Source organism: Choristoneura fumiferana, chromosome 4 (genome assembly GCF_025370935.1).
Source record: "Choristoneura fumiferana chromosome 4, NRCan_CFum_1, whole genome shotgun sequence".
Taxonomy (NCBI): Eukaryota; Metazoa; Arthropoda; class Insecta; order Lepidoptera; family Tortricidae; genus Choristoneura; species Choristoneura fumiferana.
This window is the reverse complement of record NC_133475.1, coordinates 1,523,612-1,546,532: the sequence shown is the minus strand read 5'-3', so window position 1 is coordinate 1,546,532 and position 22,921 is coordinate 1,523,612. Positions and strand designations below refer to the sequence as shown.

At 37.9% G+C, this 22,921-nt stretch overlaps 2 protein-coding genes across 5 annotated transcripts in view; one reads left to right on the top strand and one right to left on the bottom strand.

The window, feature by feature from the left end:
• Window positions 1–248: 248 nt before the first annotated feature.
• emei (transmembrane protein 161-like emei) lies at window positions 249–11,505 on the bottom strand. The gene is made up of 9 exons (XM_074086512.1): window positions 11,322–11,505; window positions 10,887–11,249; window positions 9,561–9,640; window positions 7,954–8,169; window positions 7,091–7,207; window positions 6,105–6,245; window positions 5,231–5,405; window positions 4,115–4,339; window positions 249–3,220 (listed from the first exon to the last, which is right to left on the bottom strand). The coding sequence occupies exons 1-9, from the start codon at window positions 11,322–11,324 to the stop codon at window positions 3,101–3,103; spliced, it is 1,440 nt and encodes a 479-aa protein (XP_073942613.1). The 5' UTR covers window positions 11,325–11,505; the 3' UTR covers window positions 249–3,100.
• A 1,132-nt stretch (window positions 11,506–12,637) lies between these two features.
• Window positions 12,638–22,921, top strand: part of LOC141427244 (V-type proton ATPase 116 kDa subunit a 1-like) — a 50,495-nt gene continuing 40,211 nt past the window's right edge. For 2 of the 4 annotated variants that reach the window (XM_074086487.1, XM_074086486.1), the window contains exons 1-3: window positions 12,638–12,934; window positions 18,137–18,316; window positions 20,623–20,751. In XM_074086487.1, the coding sequence (XP_073942588.1) occupies window positions 12,818–12,934; window positions 18,137–18,316; window positions 20,623–20,751 (426 nt within the window). In that variant the 5' untranslated portion in view covers window positions 12,638–12,817. Of the gene's footprint in view, window positions 12,935–18,136; window positions 18,317–20,622; window positions 20,752–21,984; window positions 22,071–22,283; window positions 22,331–22,921 lie in introns of all 4 variants that reach the window. The other 2 variants (XM_074086490.1, XM_074086489.1) reach the window with 2 other exon arrangements.

The following is a 22,921-nucleotide window of genomic DNA, read 5'->3' as shown; positions in this document are numbered from 1 at the left end:
CTATTTTCATCGTTGTTGCTAAGTGCTAACTTAGGTTAACCAAACCCATCGATCTATCACTGGTTGTACTCAAGAATGCGATGTATATAATTAAATCAATAAAAAAACGAAATATTTTATGATTTATGATTACGGCATGGACTTGAAACAAACAAGTGAATAATCTGTTGGTAGGTGACCGATAACTGAATTAGTTTTTTTTTTGTCAAAGTTCAAGCAAAGTGTAATTATAAAATAAAACACGTAACTGAAACTCAAATATTTTATTAAAAACAGTCCAATATAAATTAATAAATACAAATGCTTATAGCTAAGTAGATTCTACACCTGATAGCTTCAAGTTTCCACAAGAACAGCTAGCACAATGCAATAATACACGTCTCTGTCTCTTTCTAACAGGGTCGGTAACACGCATGCGAGTCCCCTAGAGTTGCAAGCATCCATAGGTTAATAACCGCTTACCATGAGGCGGGCCGTACGCTTGTTTTCTACTGGCGTAATATATTATTATTATGCCTTTCTTTCTGGTTTTTTCATCTAGGGTTTTTTTGAGTTAGAAAGGTAGTTTTTTAGCCACAGCCACAACCAAGTATAAATGTACATAATTATTGTAATGTGCAAATAATTTTATTGCGCAATTGCCTCAAATAAAAACCAGATTATGATCCACTTGTGATGAGTCTACTTTTAATACTGACTTAATTGCAACACTAAGTTTTATATTTCATATAGTCTAGACTGTAATACAAATAAAGTATACTTACAGCCCCATCGACAGGGTGTTTATGAGCATCGCGAGATATTTTTATCACGAATTCTTATTAGACAGTGCGAGGAATATTGTGCGTGACCCGGTACAATGCCATTTACATATATAAATAACATAAATTCATAGTAACTAATTAGAACACACAATATAACGAAATTCGCACGACATTTCTCGCACCTTAAAAAGGAAGCTTTAGTAGAAACAGATTGAAGGTTTTTCCTTAATTGTACAGATTTCCATTTCTACAGATTCTCATTTCTACATATTCCCGTGTCTACAGATTCCCATTGCTACATATTCTCAATTTTACAAAAAATAAATGGTTCTGGCGCTTAGCCGACCGCTGCCACGCTCGTTCAGCTCGCTTGGCTCTACCGTCGGAGACCTTCAGAGTTAGGGAAATGTCGCGTTGGAAATCTGTTGAATTAGGCGCAAGCAAAAGTGACGTGACACAGAAGAGACGTGGGACGGTGCTACTGACGTCGTCCGTCTTCGCCTGTCTCTTCTGTCTGCTTTGCATCGCGACGTTTCTATACATTTAGTATGAGAACTGATTTAAGAGGCGCCGCGACTGCGACGCGCCTGGTCCCACGTCACTTCTTTATGGCTTGCGCCTTAGGAATCTGTTGAGTTGAGAATGTGTAGAAATAAGAATCTGTAAGAAAAATCTGTGGGATTTAGAACTAGCCACAAGGAACCTCGTGTAAAAGTCTACAGCAAATATTAAATACAAATCGTTTGACCGCTTAAACTGTTTACAGTCTTGAGCATAAATAATGCAGGAACATCGCACACACGAAAACAAGGCACACAAACATTCCAAGTCATCACACGAATGTCCTTCGAAACGTATAGAAAGTTCTATAATATAAATTTCATATTATACCTACAACGTCACTTAGCGTATCTATTCTAGGTAGATAATATATGACACCGATGTTGTTCAGAGTTCAGAATAATTTTATCAGTGATAGTGACTTTTAATGGTCATTATTAATAGGTATTTTTGACATTATTTCACAAGTTTTTAGATTAGTCATTCAAATAAGGAATACAGTGTGTGGCCGGACTTATGTTATGCAATGAGACATGATTTATAAAATAAAAACAAAAATGTTGATTCCAAAAGGATCGAAATTAATCGGGTCATTTCCGACTTAGGCCTATACTTCGTTTTTTTTAGCATTAGAAAAAGGGTAAACAATCTTGATGAGTCTTTTTATTGAAAAACGTTTTAAAAAAAAACAGTTAATATTACTTATGATACCAAAAATAATATAAATGATCATATATCCTTGCTAATTGTTACATATTTGCGACTTATTTTTCAATCATGTTTCATTTAATGCTAAAAAAAAACGAAGTATAGGCCGCACCACGGCTAAACCATTGTGGTGGTTGTAAATCATGTAAACTTAAAGCCGCCAGTTTACTTGATTCACAAAGTAACGCGATTAACAAGCGCGGCGGTTTAGCCGCAGTGCGGCCTAAGCCTTAGAGCGGATACGTACTACGATCAGTATCCGTGAAAATACGGATCGAGTAGTCGTAGAACTATTTGTATGGTGAAATCGTATGACAGGAAACCGGATTTAGTGAGTATATTACCATAAAAATAGTTCTATGACTGCTCCAGACCGTATTTTCACGGATTCGGATCGGAGGTAATACGAAATCGCGAATAAAATCCTTGTAGATCCAGTATTTAGATAAGAATTTTATATTATTTCAAAACGTCAATAACAGCAGATACACAACGTTTAGATTATGAAGCTCGATGTTTCCGCATAGCTCTTGTCGTCTCGTGATCACGGCGCATGCAACTGTGCCGAAATATCGAGCTTCTCTAAAATCAAGGTACGCGGAACAAAACCCCGCATTTAAATCATAAAAGAGCACTTACAAATAACAAGAAACAGCGATCCTATCTACAAATACACTATGACTAGATGAACTAAAACTAATGCGTACGGTGTTTTTGTGTCTATACAGAATTTGACAGTCACGCGTCTCACTCGCTCACTCAGTTTTGTATAAAAATTACTAAATCCATTTTTTTTACTGTTACATACAATAATTCAAACATTTTCTTTCATACAAACCTTTTCCTGAAAATTACAAACACAACAAAAAATAATTAACCAAAATCGCAGCGAACATAAATTCTAATTTCAAATATTAAATTTTCATCAATCCATTAGACCGAGAGGGCTGCGAGAGAACAAAGAGAACAAAGAGAACCACTCTAACGAAAGATTAATGAACAACGCATCTGTCAAACCTATAGACACAGGAGGTGTGTGTGTACGCTTCGGAGACCAGGTTTCGGTATCACGAGATCCTGAAGTAGGTCTGGTATCCCATGCCCAGGGATGTGGTGATGAACCAGGAGAACAGGCACCACCACGTCGCGAAGCCGAATACCCCGCGGTACACTTCTTGCGTGAACACCTGAGGATGGAAACTATTTTCAAAACATTGTTTGGCAAAATCCTACTCATGTAAATGTGAAAGTTTGTACAGGTATAGTGAATAATGGTTTTCATCTCTCCTGTTCGGAAAGTTTAATTTTCATGGGTAGATAGCCGGGTGGAAAATTGCGTATTCATCTCTAGGGTGGAAAGTATTTTTTTTATTTTTCGGTTAGCCACGGAGTCGAAGATAATTGAGTCACGTCAATGACACTTTTTTTTCACGTTTAGGCATGGCCATCCATCTAGATGCACGTCATGACCAAGGAGCTTATTTACAACACTTGAGGTTGAATTTTTTTTTATAGTCGGCCGTGACAAGTGGCCAGTCGAAAAGGTACCGTTGGAGGTTGGATATAAGTAAATTCAATTCATTATTATTCTCATTTTTTTTGTAGTATTTAACTTTCCTCACAGTCGAAATGAAATTAGAGTGTCTAACTCGGGTTAAATTACCCATTTCCCCTCGAACTGTTGGCGCTCTCACTTTGTTCGAGCGCCAGAAATATCTCGTGTTAAATGGGTCACTTTCCACCCTCGGTTATGAATCTACTATTGTTATCTTCTTTCAACTAGCTTACTGACGTTTACTGAACCTAATTGAGAAAGAAAGATAAATAGGAACTAATCCGACAAAATACGGTGGAAAAACATATAGACAGCGGGATGTCTGGAATAACACATAGACTACGTTTTATCGAGACATTTCCATGCATACCTGACTATTTGGTATTGATTTGAAGTTGATATCTCCACGCAGTCCTGAGAAAAAGGGCCTTGATAGACAGAGAGACAGGCAACAAAGTGATCATAGAAGATTCCTTTTCTCCTTTTGAAGCATAGAACCATAACTAGTGACAGTTGCAAAACTCACCATCTTGAGATTCTCCCACGCCATTTGGAACTGCTCGACCTCGTCAGCACCGACCCTCGGTTCCACCTTCTCCTCCGCTGCGCACATTTCCTGCCGCTCGTAGAACAAGTCCGACCAGGCGTAACCGCCGAGCGTCTTGTACATCAGTGCGAAATAGAGGCACATTATTATAGGGCATATGTATTGGAGCGCCACTACGCACAAGTAGTAGAATACTGAGGCTATCTGGAATGGAAATAATTACACGTTTGAATGAAACCCATAATTCTATCGGTCAAATTGACCTATAATCATAGAATAGCTGTCAAATTGTATAAAACTAACCTAAAAACTAAACAGGAAAAACAATGCCAGTAGTCTACCTATACGTAGAACTCAGAAGCTAAAAGCAGCGTTTCCACCAGAGATGTGCGAGGATGTGTTGCGAGGAATATGTTTTTCATTAACCAATGGAAACGCTTCATTTACCTCGGCTCACTCCGCTCACCTGTTTCCATCTGAGACGTGCTGTGCGAGGATGTGTAAATGAAGCGTTTCTATTGGTTAATGAAAAACACATCCCTTGCACATTATTGGTGGAATCGCTGCTTAAACGTCAACAGTCGGGACTCATTCAAAATCATGACCAGCTCAAATTCCTAGTAATGGGTTTACACTGTTGAAGCTTCAGTTATTTAAGATTTCTAGACTCGTATCTTTAATTTTTAGTTTTTTGTTGAAAAAAATTAAGGGTTAGGGTCTTGCTCACGCTCTCTACCATTCCGGTATTACTTGGTTAATAAGGAATTGCATCTAACCTTCTAACTTACACTTTTAGGGTCTTGACAAAGCTTTCCACCATTCCGATCTCAGTCGGATGTCATATCAACCGTAAGATGTCCACTGTTGGACATAAGCCTTTCCTATAGACCTTCAGTTGCATCGGTTGGAAGCGACCTGCATCCACCTTGAACCCGCGGCTTTAACCAGGTCATCCGTCCATTTCATCAGTGGACGTTCTACTCTGCGCTTGCCGATCCGCGGTCTCCATTCGAGAACTTTTCGGCCCCAACAGCCATCTGTTCTCCATGCTACATGGCTTGCCAAAATGGCTATGTCGGTGTTGTAACGTCTTACCTTCTTCTGCAAATCGATGTTGGTGATCCGTCCAGCCTCCTTCTTCTGCACATCGAGGCGTCTCTGCGCCATGTCGAGGTAAGCCTGGAGCTGACGCGGCATCAGCGCCAGGCGCAGGGCTATCGTCACCACCACAAGGGTTAAGCGGAGAGTGTCGAATGCTTGGGATGTCATGCTGCAACAGATAATTATGCTAAAAACGGGATATCCCTCACTATAATCTTACTTGCCTACTAATATTTTAAATGGGAAAGTATATGTGTGTGCATGTTTGTTACTTCTTCACGGTAAAACGAGTGGACGGATTTGGATGAAATGCGGTATGTACCTAGATAGCTGGACGTCAAGAATAACACATAGACTACTTTCTATCTCGATATTCCCACGGGATATCGAGATAAAATCCCGAAATTTCAGCCGCTTATGCGCAGCGCGAAATTTGGCATGGTTGTTTTTGAAAAAAATATAAAAATTGCTGAAAGTCCTAAGTCCTAAGCCTGTATGAAGTATGAAGGGAAGTTTTTAGTCGGTATTTAATATAAATAAAAAAATGAAGTGTGAAGACTGAACTGTGACGTGGAATTCGATTAGATTTTGTTCGATAATATTCGTAAAACTACTAAAACTAGTACGATGTATACGCAATCACGGGAGCGTATTTACGGGAATCATTTAGTTTACGCAATGAGTCAATTGAGTTAAGTACTCGTAGATACTCGTGGACCTAGTCTTTGGATCTAGTCTTTTTGTGGACGCGTACTCTTAAGACTGTCCGCGTTTTGCCTAGTACGTCTCACCTCTAATGATGAATGCTATCTTGAACGTCAGTGCGTTAGACGATACGGATATGTCATAGATGGTGTTAATTACTCACATAGGTTTCTCCATGCCGCTGAAGACGCGGACAGTCAAGTAGTGCCTCGTGATCGGCCGCACCCATAGCAAAGCAAGTACGAAGGGCATCGCGAAGTTGGCGTTCAGAAGAAATCCCTTAGCTTTACTTTCACCATAATATCTGTATAAAACATGTTATTTGTTAAAAATAATATTTATATTTACTTTAATACTCTTAAGTTTTCCTATTCTTATTTTGTTATTATCACAAAAACTTACTTGTAAGGTAATATAAAACTCGAGGCAATCTTGTTTAAAGTAACTAGTTAGCTTTATTATTATTGTAAGAATTGTTTAGTTGTAGTTTATTATGGATTCTACCATATATTGTTATGGAGGAGCGGTGTCTCCTGACAGAAGCATACTTTTGCTTAATAGGAGGCTCCAACCTCGTCTGTATACCACGTAAAATACCCAAATAAACTTTTTTAATTTTCATTTTTTTCATATTTCATATAGAAGTTATTTTTTGTGCTTGGTTTATCATTCAATCTACGTATCTGTACCTTTCAAACCGAATCGATCAACTTGTTGAAACTGTACTTGCAAGATTTGATACCAACTCACATTATGAACATCGTAAGTTGGTTTGTTACACACTTTTTGTTGTGAGTCACGCAACGAGTTATGGAGAGAGTTATGCTCGAAGTTTGTTTATGCGATGCGATAGAATCCCTAATAAGAAAATGCGCCAAAGAACTAAAATATGTTCTGCCTTTTCTCCGAACTTTTTTGTCCGAATTTTACTTGCCAACCAACTTTTCGCCGATGATTTACTCTAACAAGTTAACTACTTAACAAAAAATTATACAATTTAATCCAAAACAGACGTAATAGTTGATTAATTTAGGGCCTAAAAGGATTAATTTAGGGTCTGTTTCAATAATCTACAACCTAGGACCTTGTGGTAGCGGAGTTGCAAAGTAAAAGGTTATAAACACCAAATTGAATGGCTCCATGGTATACCTCAAAGAGTCCCAATGCATCCTGGCCACCCGGAGCCCAGGGAAAGTGAACAAGGTCCCGATAATGGCTGCCCAAACGGCTAGTGACAACTTCAATATTAACTTGGATGCAGGACCTCTGAAAAAAAATAAGTCATTGGCAAATTAATTATGTGTATGTTCACTTGTCCCTGCTTAATTTTACAAGCTTTTATTTTAACTTGCAATGTTCGTATTTCATATATGTAAGTAACCCGAAATAACTAAATTTTAATAATGTTATATATGTATAATGGATGGTGAAAAGAAGAGAGAAAAACAACTAGCATTTAATTGGGGTCTAGAACCCAATGGCGGGGTGAGAAAATGACTTTTATGAAAGTTCATTTTTAAGAAGTTTTGCTTAGTTTAGGGCGGGGTCAATTGGTGCTAACCATCCCGTGATTTAGTTTTTAGTGTTCCGTACCTCGAAAGGAAAAAGCGGAACCCTTATAGGATCACTTTGTTGTCCGTCCGTCCGTCTGTCAAGACCCTTTTTCTCAAGAACATGTGGAGGTATCAAGCTGAAATTTATATCAAATACTCAGGTCTACTGTCCTTTCGAGCTGTGAAAAAATCAAACTTCTAAGCTAACGCAATCAAAAGATACCGCAAATGCCGCAAATTTTCGAAACTCGCAAGGGAATCAAAACCTACAGGGTACTTCCCGTGAACTCAGAATCTTGAAAATTGGTACGAAGCAACGTCTTATAGCACAGATAAAGGAAAAATTGCGAAAACCGTAAATTTTTAGTTACATCATATAATAAAAATATTTATACGGAACACTCGGTGCGCGAGTCCGGCTCGCACTTGGCCGGTTTTTTTATTTTTATACAAACTTACACTGAAGATAACCCCTGGTTCTCCAGAAACTTATGAGCGTTCTCGTAGAAGCTGTCATAAGCCGGATCCACTCCGACCTCAAGGTTGCTTTCATCTATGATGAGCACCATCATAGCCAGCAGCAGGAACACGCAGAAGGCCACGATGCAGGTGGAACGCTCGCCGATGGATTCCTCGCTGGTGAAGTACTGCTTCGTCAGGGTGAGGAGGATTTTGCTGGTGTTGAGTCAAGGATGTTTGGTGTGAAAAAAAAAAGAAATTTGTACGAAAAATAGAAAATTCAGGAAATTTTATGACTGTATAATAAATAAATATCATGGGACACTTGACACCAATTGACCTAGTCCCAAACTAAGCAAAGCTTGTACTATGGATACTAGGCAACGGATAAACATACTTATATAGATAAATACATACTTAAATACATATTAAACATCCAAGACCCGAGAACAAACATTTGTGTTATTCACTCAGGACCTCAAGCTTCGTAGTCAGGTGCTCTAACCACTTAGCCATCCGGTCGTCAAGTGTATTAATAAAGGTTGCTACACATTACACCGTATCATGCCATGACCGTAATAGGAACGTGTCAGACGGAATTTCAAACGCATACATAATTTTGGTTACGAAACGTGCTAGTACTATGCCAGTATCATACTTTTCGATACAAAGAATATATTTTTGCCTGACACATCGCGTTTTTGACTGCTCTTACGGTCAAGGTGTACTGTAATGTGTGTACCTTAAACTTTTTTTTTAGTTAATTAGTCATGTGTGCTTTTGCATATACAAGATGTAATTTTTGGGAACTCCCACACAAGGCTCGGAACCGGTTTATAAAATAGCGGTAAATAACGGTTTATTTCGGTTTAACTCCTAACTTTCATAAGAACGCGAACCTTTTTAAGAACTTAACTATAACCTAAATAAACCGGTTTATTCGACGAGTGACAGCTGGCCGGCCGGCGGCGGGCGGCGACGTTTATCCTGCGCAGGAATAAACCGGTTTTTATTGTTCTAAGGGGCTGTTTCACCATCCATTGATTAGCGTTAACCGACGGTTAAATGTGATGCCGTCTCCGTCTATTCGAACAAAATTAAAAACCCTTATAAACCGGTTTAAAAATAACGGTTGAATTTCGCTAACGAAACCAAAATAAAAAGGTTTTGCGCCAAGTACATGATAACGGTTTGGAAATTTAACCGGTATCCGAGCCTTACTCCCACAGCACTTCGGAATTTTGGAACAGATAGCTGAAAGTCTGAAATATAACATATATAAACTATTTTTATCCCAAAATTGTTATATGGTCCCAAATTTCTAGTGCTGCAATTAGAGACATGAAATTGGGTGTGGTTTTTTATGCAATTTGAATGAAATTCATGATAAAATTTTTGGGAATACTTGCAGATTTTTTTTGTGAAATCCCGGAATTTAAATCCCATTGGTAGGCCTAATGGTTTAAGTGTGCGAAGCCACAGGAGAAGTCTAGTATGTTTAGTAAACCAATTTGGTTCTTAGGCCACCCTAGAACCTTATCATAGTAAATAATGCCTATTGAATGTCGTAAAATGTCACAGTGCATAAAATCTTGTAAAAAGGATACAATGAAAATAAGACAACCAGTAGACACCAAACCATGCTAAGGTTGAACTCGTCTTTCAATGGGAAAAATGATGTGTAGACCTGAAAAATATGCAAAATGCAGTATTAATTTTAGATCCTTTTGTTAAGCAAACATTTCTGCATCCATTTATCTGTATGTGGAGGTCTTTTCTTGACGTTGTTGCTATCTCAATAGTTTATTTTTAATATCTTTATTTATTTAGGTACATATGTAAGTGGATCATAACAAATGAATATGCCAGCTCCAACAGGCCTTTACAATAAATCTAACAATCATGCAAAATAATTTGTCTCACTAGTTAAAAAAAAACAAATATGAACCAAATATGTAACCATTTTAACAAATTGATGTCAAAATACCTTCCTGACAATTCTTTAAAGAAAAAATAGAAGTAACAAATGTAAAAAAAAAAAACTAAATTGAGAACCTCATTTTTTGAATTGATTAAAATCAAACTCATGCTGGTACAACAGAACCTTATAGTTTATAGAGTTTATATGATTCCATTTTTAAAAGGTTTTTATTAAGAGCATTTATACCTGCTGAGCTGGTAATGTTGCATTTTTGTTAGTTTTTCTCGATTATTGCATAAAAATATAATAAAAATTAAAAATGTAGTCTGATAGAACACTTCTTAATATTCTTTAAAAACTGCTAATAAACATTAATTCGTTTTTAAAGAATATAAAAGTCTATAACAAATAATTATTGGAGTAAAAACCGCTAATCAACATTAATTAGTTTTTAAAGAATACAAATAATTATTGGAGTAGAACATTAACTTATATATTAAGAAGTGTTCTATCAGACAATATTTTTAATTTTCATTAAATCTTTATGGAATAATCCAGAAAAACTAACAAAAATGCAACGTTGCCAGCTCAGCAGGTATAAACACTTAACTTGCAATGTATGTTTAATTTGTGTACAGGACAAATCTTGCAAGTTAAATTTGACCCACTTCTAGTAGTCGGAATGTCTTGAAATTTGGCAGCCTTATGTGAATTGCGTGATCTGGTAGTGGAATCCTGGTAGTCTGGCCAGGATCGTCTCCGAAGGACAGAACTCTTCAACGGTTAACGGCATTGACTTGAAATTTGGTATGCAAATGTAGTTTGGGTGACAATGCAAGTACATTCAACAAAAAGTACATTCAGCAAAAAAAGCTTGTATTAAAAATGAAATGTTTACCAAAAACTTATTTTTCTCCTTTTAATGTTTTTTTTTTTGTGTATCAAATATGTTTTGATAACTATTTCTCTATCTCTCTCTCATAGTAATTTTGAACTGTGCAAACATTCTTACCTCAGATAAAACATACACAATGCAAGTGTAAAGTGAGAAGTCTACAATCCATTGGTACTCTGTGTAGAACCTCAAGTGTATGACGTCTAACGGGGTCACCGGGGAAGTTTCCAGCTGGATGTCCAAACTCCGAGGGACATGAAACGTCTCAGCCTTGCCGTTCGACTCAAACTTGCCCCCTTTCTTACCCTTTGGCTTTTCCTTGGGAACACCCGCCAAAGCCTTCAACTCATTGTTGTCAGGATACAAGTAACGATACAACCCTCGCGAACATAATAACCACCTCGCGAACGAGTAGTTGCCGATCTTTTGTATAACTGATACCATTATCAGAGTTATAACCAGTTGAGCGCCGAGCAAGGCCTAAAAATATACATAAAGCTTATTAAATGTCACAGGAAAGCTATGGAGATTTAACTTATTTTTAATACTGACCATTTTGAATAGACTTTCATTGAGTTGAGTAGGAATATTCAGTAGCTATATTTAATAAATTATTTTTAATTTAATTCGCTATAACCTCAATTTCGTACTCCCACTCAATTTCACACAAATATAATTACGCTACCATGTTTAATATTAATCATTATTATGATGAGAGAAAAAGCTAGCTAGAGCTACTCATAGTACTCGACTCATATCTGGAGTAAAGCAGTAAAAGAGAGATAAAAGACTGTGACATTGACTTTTTAGCATCATTTTAATTTAGTCGCGTTATATAACTTTTAACAGTTTACGAATATAGCACTTCTTGTTTTTTAGAACAGAACAATTATTTCCGTGTGATATATTTAAATAATACTTAAATCAAGGTATAATATTTTAATTCAAATTAAAATATGACTAATAGGGCTAAAGATAATAATAAAACTTAAACAATAATTTTACTTGCGTTCAACAAGCAAACTTTGTAAATGTTTTGCAATCAATGTTAGAGCAAGAAATCTTCAATAATAGAAAGAAATAGGCTGTATAATGCTGCCAGTAAAGAAACTTTACCCGATTGTGTACTAAAATGTTTATTATAATCAACAAAAATAAAATAAACATTTGGAAATTTAAAATTAATTTCAGAATTAAACAGGTTCAATTGCTTAGTTCTGAAATTTACGACAGTTTTAGATTTGTATAACATGAAATTCAACTTTTGAGGACCTGATGGGCTACTACGAAACTCGAAACTCGAAGTTCGTGACGTGCGGTCCCTCTCGCTCTCGATTAAATAGTATGTGTCAGACAGAGCCCTGCATGTGTGTGGTGTGGTTTCCTAATGAGGGCTATCGTTTTTTGTCTCACTAGATGGCGCACTGTTGCGTGAGGTTTTTAAGTATGGCTTTCAAAGTCTGTTATTACGAATCATATTTAATACACCTTAAAGCCGTACCATAAAAATATCGAGCATGCTACAGTGTTGCATAGTCCCCGTTTTGTTTGGAAAAAAGGGTGGACAAAGGTTTCCGAAAGACAAAACTGTCTCAAAACACAGACATTCATTGCCTCGGAACGCATATTTGCCATAATTAATTTCAGATATTGCATAATATTCACAAATTAGTCTACTTATAAATAAACCCGCGTAGCTCACCCAAAAATTATGAGATTTGACATTTCGGAGACCTCACGCTACACTAGCGCCTCTAGCGGCGAATTCATACGCGATAGCCCTCATTTCAACTACGTCAATAATCTGGAGAAAACTTTATTTGCGCTGGCAGTCCAAAACAGCTGTCTTGAAAGACTACAGTATATATAATATAGGCTGTCATATCTATAGCGCATGGGTGACGCAGGGTGACGTGACGCGCTGGAGAGATTCATTGATTGATTTTCTACTCGGTTATTTTATTCCGTCGCCGAGTCAGTCGCGGGCTGATGCGACGACCCTACGTGTAGTTAATTAGTTTAGTTTCGTGTGGTGACGACCGTGCAAAATGGGGTCCTTGTTTAGGAGTGAGGAGATGACATTATGTCAGCTCTTCCTGCAGAGTGAAGCAGCGTATGCCTGTGTCTCAGAACTCGGGGAATTGGGACTGGTACAATTCCGCGACGTAAGTATTCAGTACTTTTCATCTGTATTCCGGCCGAACGCCCCCTTTATGTAGGGAATTAAGAAATTCCCTGTGAATGTTACAGCTTTATAATCTTTGACCCACTTTTGATAGAGATTGGAGTTTATGTCTTAGGCGCTAAAGAATCTATCATTCATTCATTGTATGGATAATACGAACACCATACGTATGTGATAGGCGAATGTCCTGCTACATTATGCTACATAAGTAGGAGTAAAACAAATCGTTTTTTTATAGGTTTATTTGAATCATTGTTTTTTTTTAAGAACTTTTTGTTACATTGGAGCAATTTACTTCTTGCGATGTTAATGGGTATGATTGAAGAAATAGTAAAAAATTAAATAGGTAGCTTTTTGCTAATTATGAATAGATATCTATACATTATATGAATCTTCATAGATTTACATAAGAGCATGATCATGAACCATAATACATTTTTTACTCACAACATAACATCTACATTAAAAAAATACAATACAATGGAACATAAATAAAACCTCCTTTTTTTAGTGAACAAAGATCAAAACCAATAAGATATAGGATCATATTCTTAGGTAATCATAAATTTCTATTGAGGTGGATATAAAAAAAAAGATATTTTCGGTATTATTCAATGTTTTGGATCTTTACAAAATATAGCCACATTTTTCTTGTCGTTTTTTTCCATCATACAAAAGGTATGTTTAAATTACAAGTTATGTACCAAAAATGTATTAGTTTTAAATAGTAAAATTATGCGACAATGAAATGCGAAATAAACAATTTTGAATTTTGAAAGTCAACATCTCCCAGTCTCAAACATGTAACTTAGGAGGTTTTTTAGCAAGAGGGTGCTAAGGTCCTCAATTGCAGGTCAAAAGTCATTCAGTTAGGAGGTATCGCTACTTCATCATCATTGTCTTCTTTACATCAAGACTGGCCACGCCTACGCTCGTGGGCAAAGTTACCCACTAAGGTCGTTGAATTGGCCCGCCAACTGTTTTGGCCAATTGGCTAGTCTTTTTTCTTTATTTATATTTTTTGTAGTTAGATATTTCTAGAAGTATTGGCCCGGTGCTGCCTCAGACTTGAACAATTTTGCCCGCCTAGAAAAACTATTGGCCAGCCTCATCATACAGAATTGTATGTAATTTACATGCATGGGATGAATGCTATCACCTTTTAGGGCCTAAACCGCCAATACCTTAAACGTTTCAGTAACAATGGTTATGGAAATATTCTAATTAAGCCATTCCTTAAAGAGCTGATCTTATTGTTAGCAATTGTTATTAAAGTGTGCTGAATTACTTTGAATACTAAATTTAGTGTGACAATAACATAATATACATAGTTGACCTTTTTAATTATTGCAAAGCTTCTTAGTCTAATGACTTAAGGAATAATGTGTACTTTTTTTTTTTAATGGAAGGAAACATAACATTAGTCCAACTTTTTTAGGTTTCAAATTGGTGCACCAAGTGCACTATGGTGCAATGACATTTGCATCATCCAGAACACCATAGAATTGCTTAAATATCACTTTTAAGTACTTGGATTTTTTGGCTTCAATTTGTTTTTTTTTTTTATCTGTGTTGATGATGATGATAACATTTAATCAACAGGGATATAGGCTAGAACTGTAAATGACCATAATTCTCAATGTAGGCCCTTTGAATTTATTGTTACATAAGCACTAGGTTTTGATTGATCTTTTTGCCTGTTTCCGTTAATCCAGTCTTATCACAAATGAAATGATAATACTTAATCGATTTTTGATAAAACTATGCCAATACCATGTGACTTATTGCCAACCTAAAATAGTTATCATGTGTTTTTAATTGTCACATGACATGACTTGCAGGCACCACAGTAAATTTAACAATACAAGTTTTGGCGATAAATGTCCCAATGGTTTACTGAGACAAGGGTGTACACAATGCAAGTCAAGCTTACATAGGGTTGCCAAGCGTCAGGATTTTTGACCCTTTGTCAGGATTGCGGCCGGACTTAGCAAAACATATTATGTTTTCATGATACACTTATTACAAAGTTTATTTGTGGTTTATACAGTTTTAATGAATGAAATGATAAATGTATGTAGCAAGTATTCAACAAAACAAAAATAATATTCTCACCAAAACAAATTAAAATAGTATAAATACACAAAAACAATATTTAATTATGAATCACCAGTTGAAGCAAGAAATCTGATAAAACCTGTTATGTTAATGCTTGTCAAGATTCATTGCAATATTTGCCATCAACTGTTCACGGCCAAGGCCAAATTAATTGTTATAATATTATCAATTTTGGTATTATTGAGCATCCTGAGCCAAATTTCTAAGGTGCCTTTCTCCAAGTTTCCTTATATGATATGGCAAATGCCACATAACACTTCACAAAAGGAATTGTTTTTGGCTTATTGTAGTGATATTTAATGTATGGTTTTTTCTGCCACTTCTAGTAGTTCTGGTGTACACTTACAGCATACTTCTACATTGATATCTTAATTTGTATGTTCAATACCAACTCATCAAGATAAAACCTTCACCATGCAAATGCGAAACATGTCAATGGTCATTTTTTGAGGAGTTATAAACCAGCTAGAGGCCGTATTGTATCATCTACCATCTTTTTCTACCCTCATCGTTCACCGTGTGATAGAAAGAAGTAAAAACTTTCCAAGTGCGTTAGCGCGTTAATGTGCGTAATAACGGCAATCCTAATAAATAAACTACTTAATAGTAAAGATGTAAATGAGTAATTAATTTAATTACCGCGCATAGTGTCGATCTTCTTTGTTACACACAAGAATAACTTGACTCACTGAGAGGTAGACGCAACGCACAAATTAAACCACTGGAGTTAGATACTTGTAATTTGATAGACTTAATCCTTAAGGATCATAGAGGTGCACTAGATGGGATTGTTCGAAATTTTCTCGGGAAAGGTAGCAAGCGCGATAAAATCTGGAATACGGAAAAATTTAAATCACTGACGTGACGACACAGTAAGATTTGTTTTTGGAGTCTTTTTGTATTTTTTATTTTAACTCTAAATTTGTTACTTTTACGGTCACCCGTGAAATCCAACGAAAATACAAACTGAAACATAAAAAAGAGACCAGCGCTGGGAATCGAACCCAGGTCCTCAGCATTCCCTGCTGCGTGCCATACCCCTACACCAACACTGGACAGGAGTCTAGACACAAATTTCTCCCATGCTCCACACTCACTTGCTGCTTAAGTGGCTAAGAAAGCAGGCTGAAATGTTCACCGACACAGCCAGAAGAATATGCAAGTTGAAGTGGAAAGGTCTTCGAGTGGCGACAACGAACCGGAAAACGAAGCGTTGGCAGCCCTCCCACTAGGATTGATGACAATGCGAAAGTTGCGGGCAACTGGTGGATGCTCTAAAATTTCTTAAAATTTGACTAATGGCTTGCCAAGAAAATAATTCCCATTACACCCAAACATTTATTTAATTTGGATTAGACACCAACAAATACAATGAAAACAGGTGATAAATATTAGGACTTCGAACGATGAATGTAAGCCAAGTTTTTATACAAACAATGATTTATCATGCGGATTATAAAAATGCGCGTTTCAAACGTTCTGTAGACCAACATAGTAAATAGTGCTAAAGTGCACGGTGATGGATCTGAAGTAGAGATAATGTTATCAACTAGTGATCTAGTGGCCTAAATTTTTTTGGTTTTGGGTTTGATACGTTAAGTGGTTCATTGTCCACTTCAGATGTAACTGCAAATACAATCAAACCACTAAACCATGACTCACTATGGAACTTTTTCAAAATGTTATAGTGTTATCGCATTTTGTGTAAAAGGAAATCATTATGATACTGAAGCCGAGTTTAGACTTGCAAGCAAAATCGTGCAAGTTGCATTACATTGCTAAGTAGTAAAGCCAACGAGTTTGTAGTGGGCAATCGAGCGCCGCAATGTAATGCAACTTGCACGATTTTTCTTGCAAATCTAAACTCGGCTTACTGTAAGTACTATTTTGGGTCAGCCTGACGCGGGCGCTTGCGATCGCATTTACTATCTCTTTCTATTCTCATCCTATACAGTACAGAGTGACAGAAAGAAATGGTGAAAACGATTGTGATTCCAAGTACGTTAGATCTTCATCATCATCAGTATCGTCGGCCAAGAATTACCGTCCAAAGGTTCAATATCAATTGTACAGTCGAGTTCATAAGCATGTGAGCTCTGAACACGACTCTACATATTGTTAACGGCGTAGAAGCGTGCTCAGATATTTTTGATCAAATTTTTGCTCACTAGTTTATGAACTCTACTGTACCTACCTAGGATTAAAATATTACAGTCTAATGTGAATTATGTATGTAAAACAACGTCACAATCAGCATTATTGTTTTTTTTATCGATGTAGGAAATATCATAAAAAAGTAATTAAAGCGCTTAGGTACTTATAATTTACTTGATCGTCTATACATTGTAGCATTTACCTACATCCCTACTAATATTATAAATGCGAAAGTAACTCTGTCTGTCTGTTACCCTTTCACGTCGAAACCACTGAACCGATTTTGATGAAATTTGGTATATAGGTAGTTTGAACCCCAAGGATCAACATAGGATACCTTTTATTCCGGTAGAGGGCGCCACCGCGCGATAACCTAGATCCGCGCAGACGTAGTCGCGGGCATAAGCTAGTTTAACATAATTGTGTTTCTGAGGTACATGACTCATGACTTTATTTTATGTCAAAACATATACCGGTATACCGTGCAAAAATATCCGACACGTCCTTACTGACGGCAGAAATAGTCATATCAGATATTTTATGCACTCTTTGTTGTGTCAAATTATGGCGCTGGTGGCTGTACTTCTTGTTGGTATATACGGTCTCATAAACACAAAAGAGTCCAAAAACCAGGGATTCGCAAAAAAATACTTTGTTTTTCTTAAAAATACTGTAAATTCCAACCGTGTTTAACGTACGTACTCGCTCCGCGCCTTATACTATACTACGAAGTGCAAAATTCGAACTTGGTATCTTGCCGTCCCGTTGACGCTAATATTATTTAATACGAGAGTGGGAGGGACAGTACGATACGAACTACGATTTTCGAATTTCATAGTTAGCCCTCCTGATGAAGTGATGACCAACAGACAGTGTTCCAGGATCTTCTAACCCTCGCTTCTTTCCGCAGTTGAACCCGGACGTGAACGCCTTCCAGCGCAAGTTCGTAAACGAGGTCCGCCGCTGCGATGAGATGGAGAGAAAGCTTCGTTACCTGGAGAAGGAGATTCGTCGGGACGGAATCCCCATGTTGGAGATACCCGGAGAATGTCCCGAAGCCCCGCAGCCGAGGGAGATGATCGATCTTGAGGTGAGAACCTGTCATTTTCATATCTCAGGATTTGTCCTGAGATTTCAGGACTGTTTTGCAAAGGTCCAAGTTTACCAACCTTATCTATGGTGTAAAAGTATTGAAAACACTCGTAAAGCTTGTGTTTAGGACGAGTAGGTACTCGTTAATACAGTAATTAGTAAAGCCACATGATTATATCTCATCAACTTATGACTAGTTATGACCATTAATCTATAATCTTACTTAGATATCCGCCTCCTTAGACTTTCCTCATTTTAATTTTCCTTAAAGCATTGATCGACTGCAAATGAGAGTAAAATTATCATCCATTACTTACATAATTTACTTAACTTTACTCACAATCAAATCACACGCTTTTTTTCTTACAAAACTCCGTGATATTTGCTGAAACTCTTCTCCATCACGTGAGATTAGATAAGATTCTCTCCCCCTCCAGAAACCACTCGCGTAATTTAGGGATGTCCCTTTCTGAGAGAATATGATTTTTTAAATACGGGACCTTTGAGAATAACTCTCCGGCCAAACTATGCTCATTGTGCCCTTACCCACCACAGAGCTCTATTCGCCCTGGAGTCCTTTATTAACCTTTGCCTGGCGCACAAAAACCAGGGCAGTGAGCATAATAAGTAGCACGACGTGGGGCATGGCATGACGATACGTCTCCTCCTTCTTTCCTTACAACTTCCAGTGCCACACGTCGAGTGGAATAAAAAGAGAATCGTAAAAATCGGTTCGCAAGGTTTAGACTTGCAAGAAAAATCGTGCAAGTTGCATTCCGTCGCGGCGCTCGATTGACCACTACAAACTCGTTGGCTTTACGACCTCGCAATGTAATGCAACTTGCACGATTTTTCTTGCAAGTCTAAACTCGGCTTTAGTATATCGATGGGCATACACCACACATAACAAAATACAATCTGAGGCCGCATTGTCTAACACGCTGACGTTCGCGATCGCATTCACCATCTCTTTCTACCCTAGTCTTATGCCGTGTGACAGAAAAAAATGGTAAAAACGAGTGTGATTCCGTGTGTTAGAATAAGGCCAGCGGGGCTACTACGAAATTCTAAAATTGAAGTTCGTATCGTTCCGTCCCTCGGACACTTACACTATTTAATACGAGAAAGAGGGACGGTACGATACGAACTTCGATTTTCGAATTTCGGAGTAGGCCCTCTGATTTTCTAACAGATTTTCAGTTTCTCACTTGAGAACGCCCTGTTTTATTGAAGTCTGTTCTTGGGTCGGTTTTGAAGCCTGAAAAGAAACCTCTCTTAATAATTAGTGCAATTAATGTGTACAAGTGCCGTGATGTCACAGGTCTTCACAATAGCATTCTTGGTATTGTGTTGCGGCTGCCTGGTTCTCGGTAAACATCTTTGATAGATATCTTTGTCAGTGGATTTAGCGTAATGCGGGAAGAGAGCAATTTAAATGCAGAAGCTTAAGGGGCTGTTTCACCATCCATTGATTAGCGTCAACCGACGGTTAAATGTGATGCCGTCTCCGTCTATTCGAACAGAACAAATAGAGACGGCATCACACCTAACCGCCAGTTAACACTAATCAATGGATGGTGAAACAGCCCCTAAGTGTATTTATAGGCTTATGTTATTACTAGCTTTTGCCCGCGGCTCCGCCCGCGTGGAATTCTGTTATCGCGCGCTGTTCCCTCGGGAACTGTGTATTTTTCCGGGCTAAAAAGTAGCCTATGTCACTCTCTGGCCCATAAACTATCTCTATGACAAAAATCAAGTCGATCCGTCGCTCCGTTTCGACGTGAAAGACGGACAAACATACAAACACACATTTATAATATTAGTATTGATATGGATAATATGATTGCATCTTCCGTTTCTGAAAACTATGTATAAGTTGTTGAGCTCTAGCTGTATCTTTAGCTAGGCTCTGTTATTAAATAATGAGTAATAAATAATTGTGTAATGTAGCACCCAAAAAAATGGTACAAAGAACGTGGAGATGTTTTCTACGGAATATCGACAGCGATTACCTTCTATGAGGTCTCGATACTTCGACGAACTAATGAGCATCATGATCATGGGTAGACATGTATTTTCACCATCATTGGGAAGATGACCACTGCTGAACAAAGGCCTCCCCTTTAAAACGTCACAGTAAACGATAACTTTACTTTCCACTCGCATCAGCCGGGTTCCCGCAACTCTCGCGATGTCGTAGAATATTACAAATATAATGTAATTAACAGTGAATCGTCATTTAAAACTGCCAAAATGAACATCACGAGGCTTATGAACCTTTTTGAAATCTTCCTTTTTCCACAGGCGACATTCGAGAAATTGGAGAACGAACTCCGCGAAGTAAACCAGAACGCAGAAGCTCTCAAGAGGAACTACCTCGAGTTGACCGAGCTCAAGCACATCCTGAGGAAAACCCAAGTCTTCTTCGACGAGGTAAGACCATGGTGCCTAACGTTAATCGCCTCTTGTCATGTTGACAAAAAGATCAATTACCTACGTTTCACAATAGGCAACCAGCAGCCGATGTGCCAACGGCGATGAATTGATGATGAGTTGATAAGATACCGGCTAGAACCCAAGCCGGCGTGACAACAATCCACTAATTACGCCATAAAACATGTTTGATTTACCACCATACCTACCTACGTCAAACATAATCATCTAATGCGGCCATAGAGCCATTTTACAGCTTTTTATCACGATCATAACCTAATCTCCGAAGTATCTAACCGTTTAAATTAATGGTCAACATAATTAGTTCCGTTGTAATGCATTTTTAACGGCTTTTCGCAAAAAGCACAGGAGATGAATGATGTGATCAAGCAGGAAAAACGTGAAGTGAGCGGAGGGGAAACTTGAAATGACAAGGTTGGAGTTCTGTTGTAGAAAAAAACTAGCTCCACGTTCAAACGGATTTATTTTTTGTTTTGATCATCAATGTTTTTTTTTTTTTTTTTTTCTGTCAGTGTGTCATAAAGCCTTCGGTACAATGCGTAGCATTCACAAGCACTTGACGTGTATCTTGTACTAATTTATTGTTGAACACTTCGATTCACTGTCCTAATTGAAACTAATTTATTAGCGTTGTACTTTGTAAGTCAATAAAACTCACGCTTTTGCTGTTCCGTGCAAGTTTCATCGAAATCTGTACCTATGTCTAACTGAACAGCAAATTGCAAAATTGTAAATGCCACTTCTCTTACACTTATGTATTCTGATTAATCTTAACAACTTCTTTCCAACAAAGGTTGTGGGTCTTGACTTTGTATGCGCCCCGCGAACTAGGTGTTTTACAGGAACACCAAAGTTGGGCTTCAAAAACTATGTATATAAATTAAGTGTGGAGGTAAATTGTTCTATACAATTTACTGTTGTAAAAGCATCGCGCACGGCCAATGTTACATTGTTGTTTATTCACCTACGTCAGACAATTGATAATGCTACCGTTCGCATTGTTGTCGATTTGTCAAATAACTCGCCGAGAAAAGGCTTGAAATCAATTTTGAATGAAGGCCGTTCACTAAGATTTCGCCGACTTGTACAAATACAAGTGATCAGTCGTACCGTCTTTGTGGCGATCAATCAACAATTTGACGCGCTCAATGTGACACTGGTCGTGCGGGATGTCATTGACCTTGACGCCATTTTGGCGTGTGTGTGCACAAGATGGCGGATCCGTCGCGCGAGGAGGAACAAGTGACCCTACTGGGGGAGGAAGGGCTCATGGCGGGCGGGCAAGCGCTCAAGCTGGGGTATGCCACATTAACTTTGACCGCTCTACTGTGCGCGTTGACCTCCCTCTCACGCGAGTATCTACATATCTTCAATACCTACCCTTTTTTGTTTGAAGTCTCACGAATCTTAGCACTTTACAGTCCACGAATCTCACGAGTATAATTAAGGTGTCTTTGTGTGGAGGAGTTGCGGAGGTCAAGGCATATCAAAGAGCGATATTATTTTTGCAGCGCTTGTACTGTGACGCTGATACGGGAGTCTACCGATCACCACTCAGGCAAGCAGACTCCAATGCCGGTTTATAGTACCTATATCATCAACATAACACCTCTCTTTTGGATTATTGTGTGATGGAATGAGCTTAGTAGTGCAGGAACCCATTCGGACGAGTCCTAATGTCGAGCTTACAAATAGCGAAGAGCCCCTTAGAGAGCGTGCTAACAACTGCTGCCTGAGTGAGTTTTTACTAACCCACGTTTTGACATTATTTATTTTTGAAGTCCATCGGTGTTCGTGGAAGGTTCTCCGAGCGTTTATCGGACGTGTCCTTTATTACTTTCGTTCTTTTATTTCCATTCAGTCATGCTTTCTGTATCGTTATTATGCATGTCATTATTTTTTTTATTCATGTCGTAGCGTAGCACCCGTGAGGGTTATGCGAGCCAATTGTTTAGTTTAGTTTTTGATACACGCTGTATTTACACGACTGTAAGAATTAGACACAACTAACAATGCAAAGAATGCTTTATAATCATAGCTAGGTGACGCACGCGCGGTTTGTTGCAGTGACGCGTTGGCGCTAATTTTTTACTACAACAGGCATAAGGCGTCGGCGGGGATTTGTCGGCAATGTGATCGTTTACGCTGT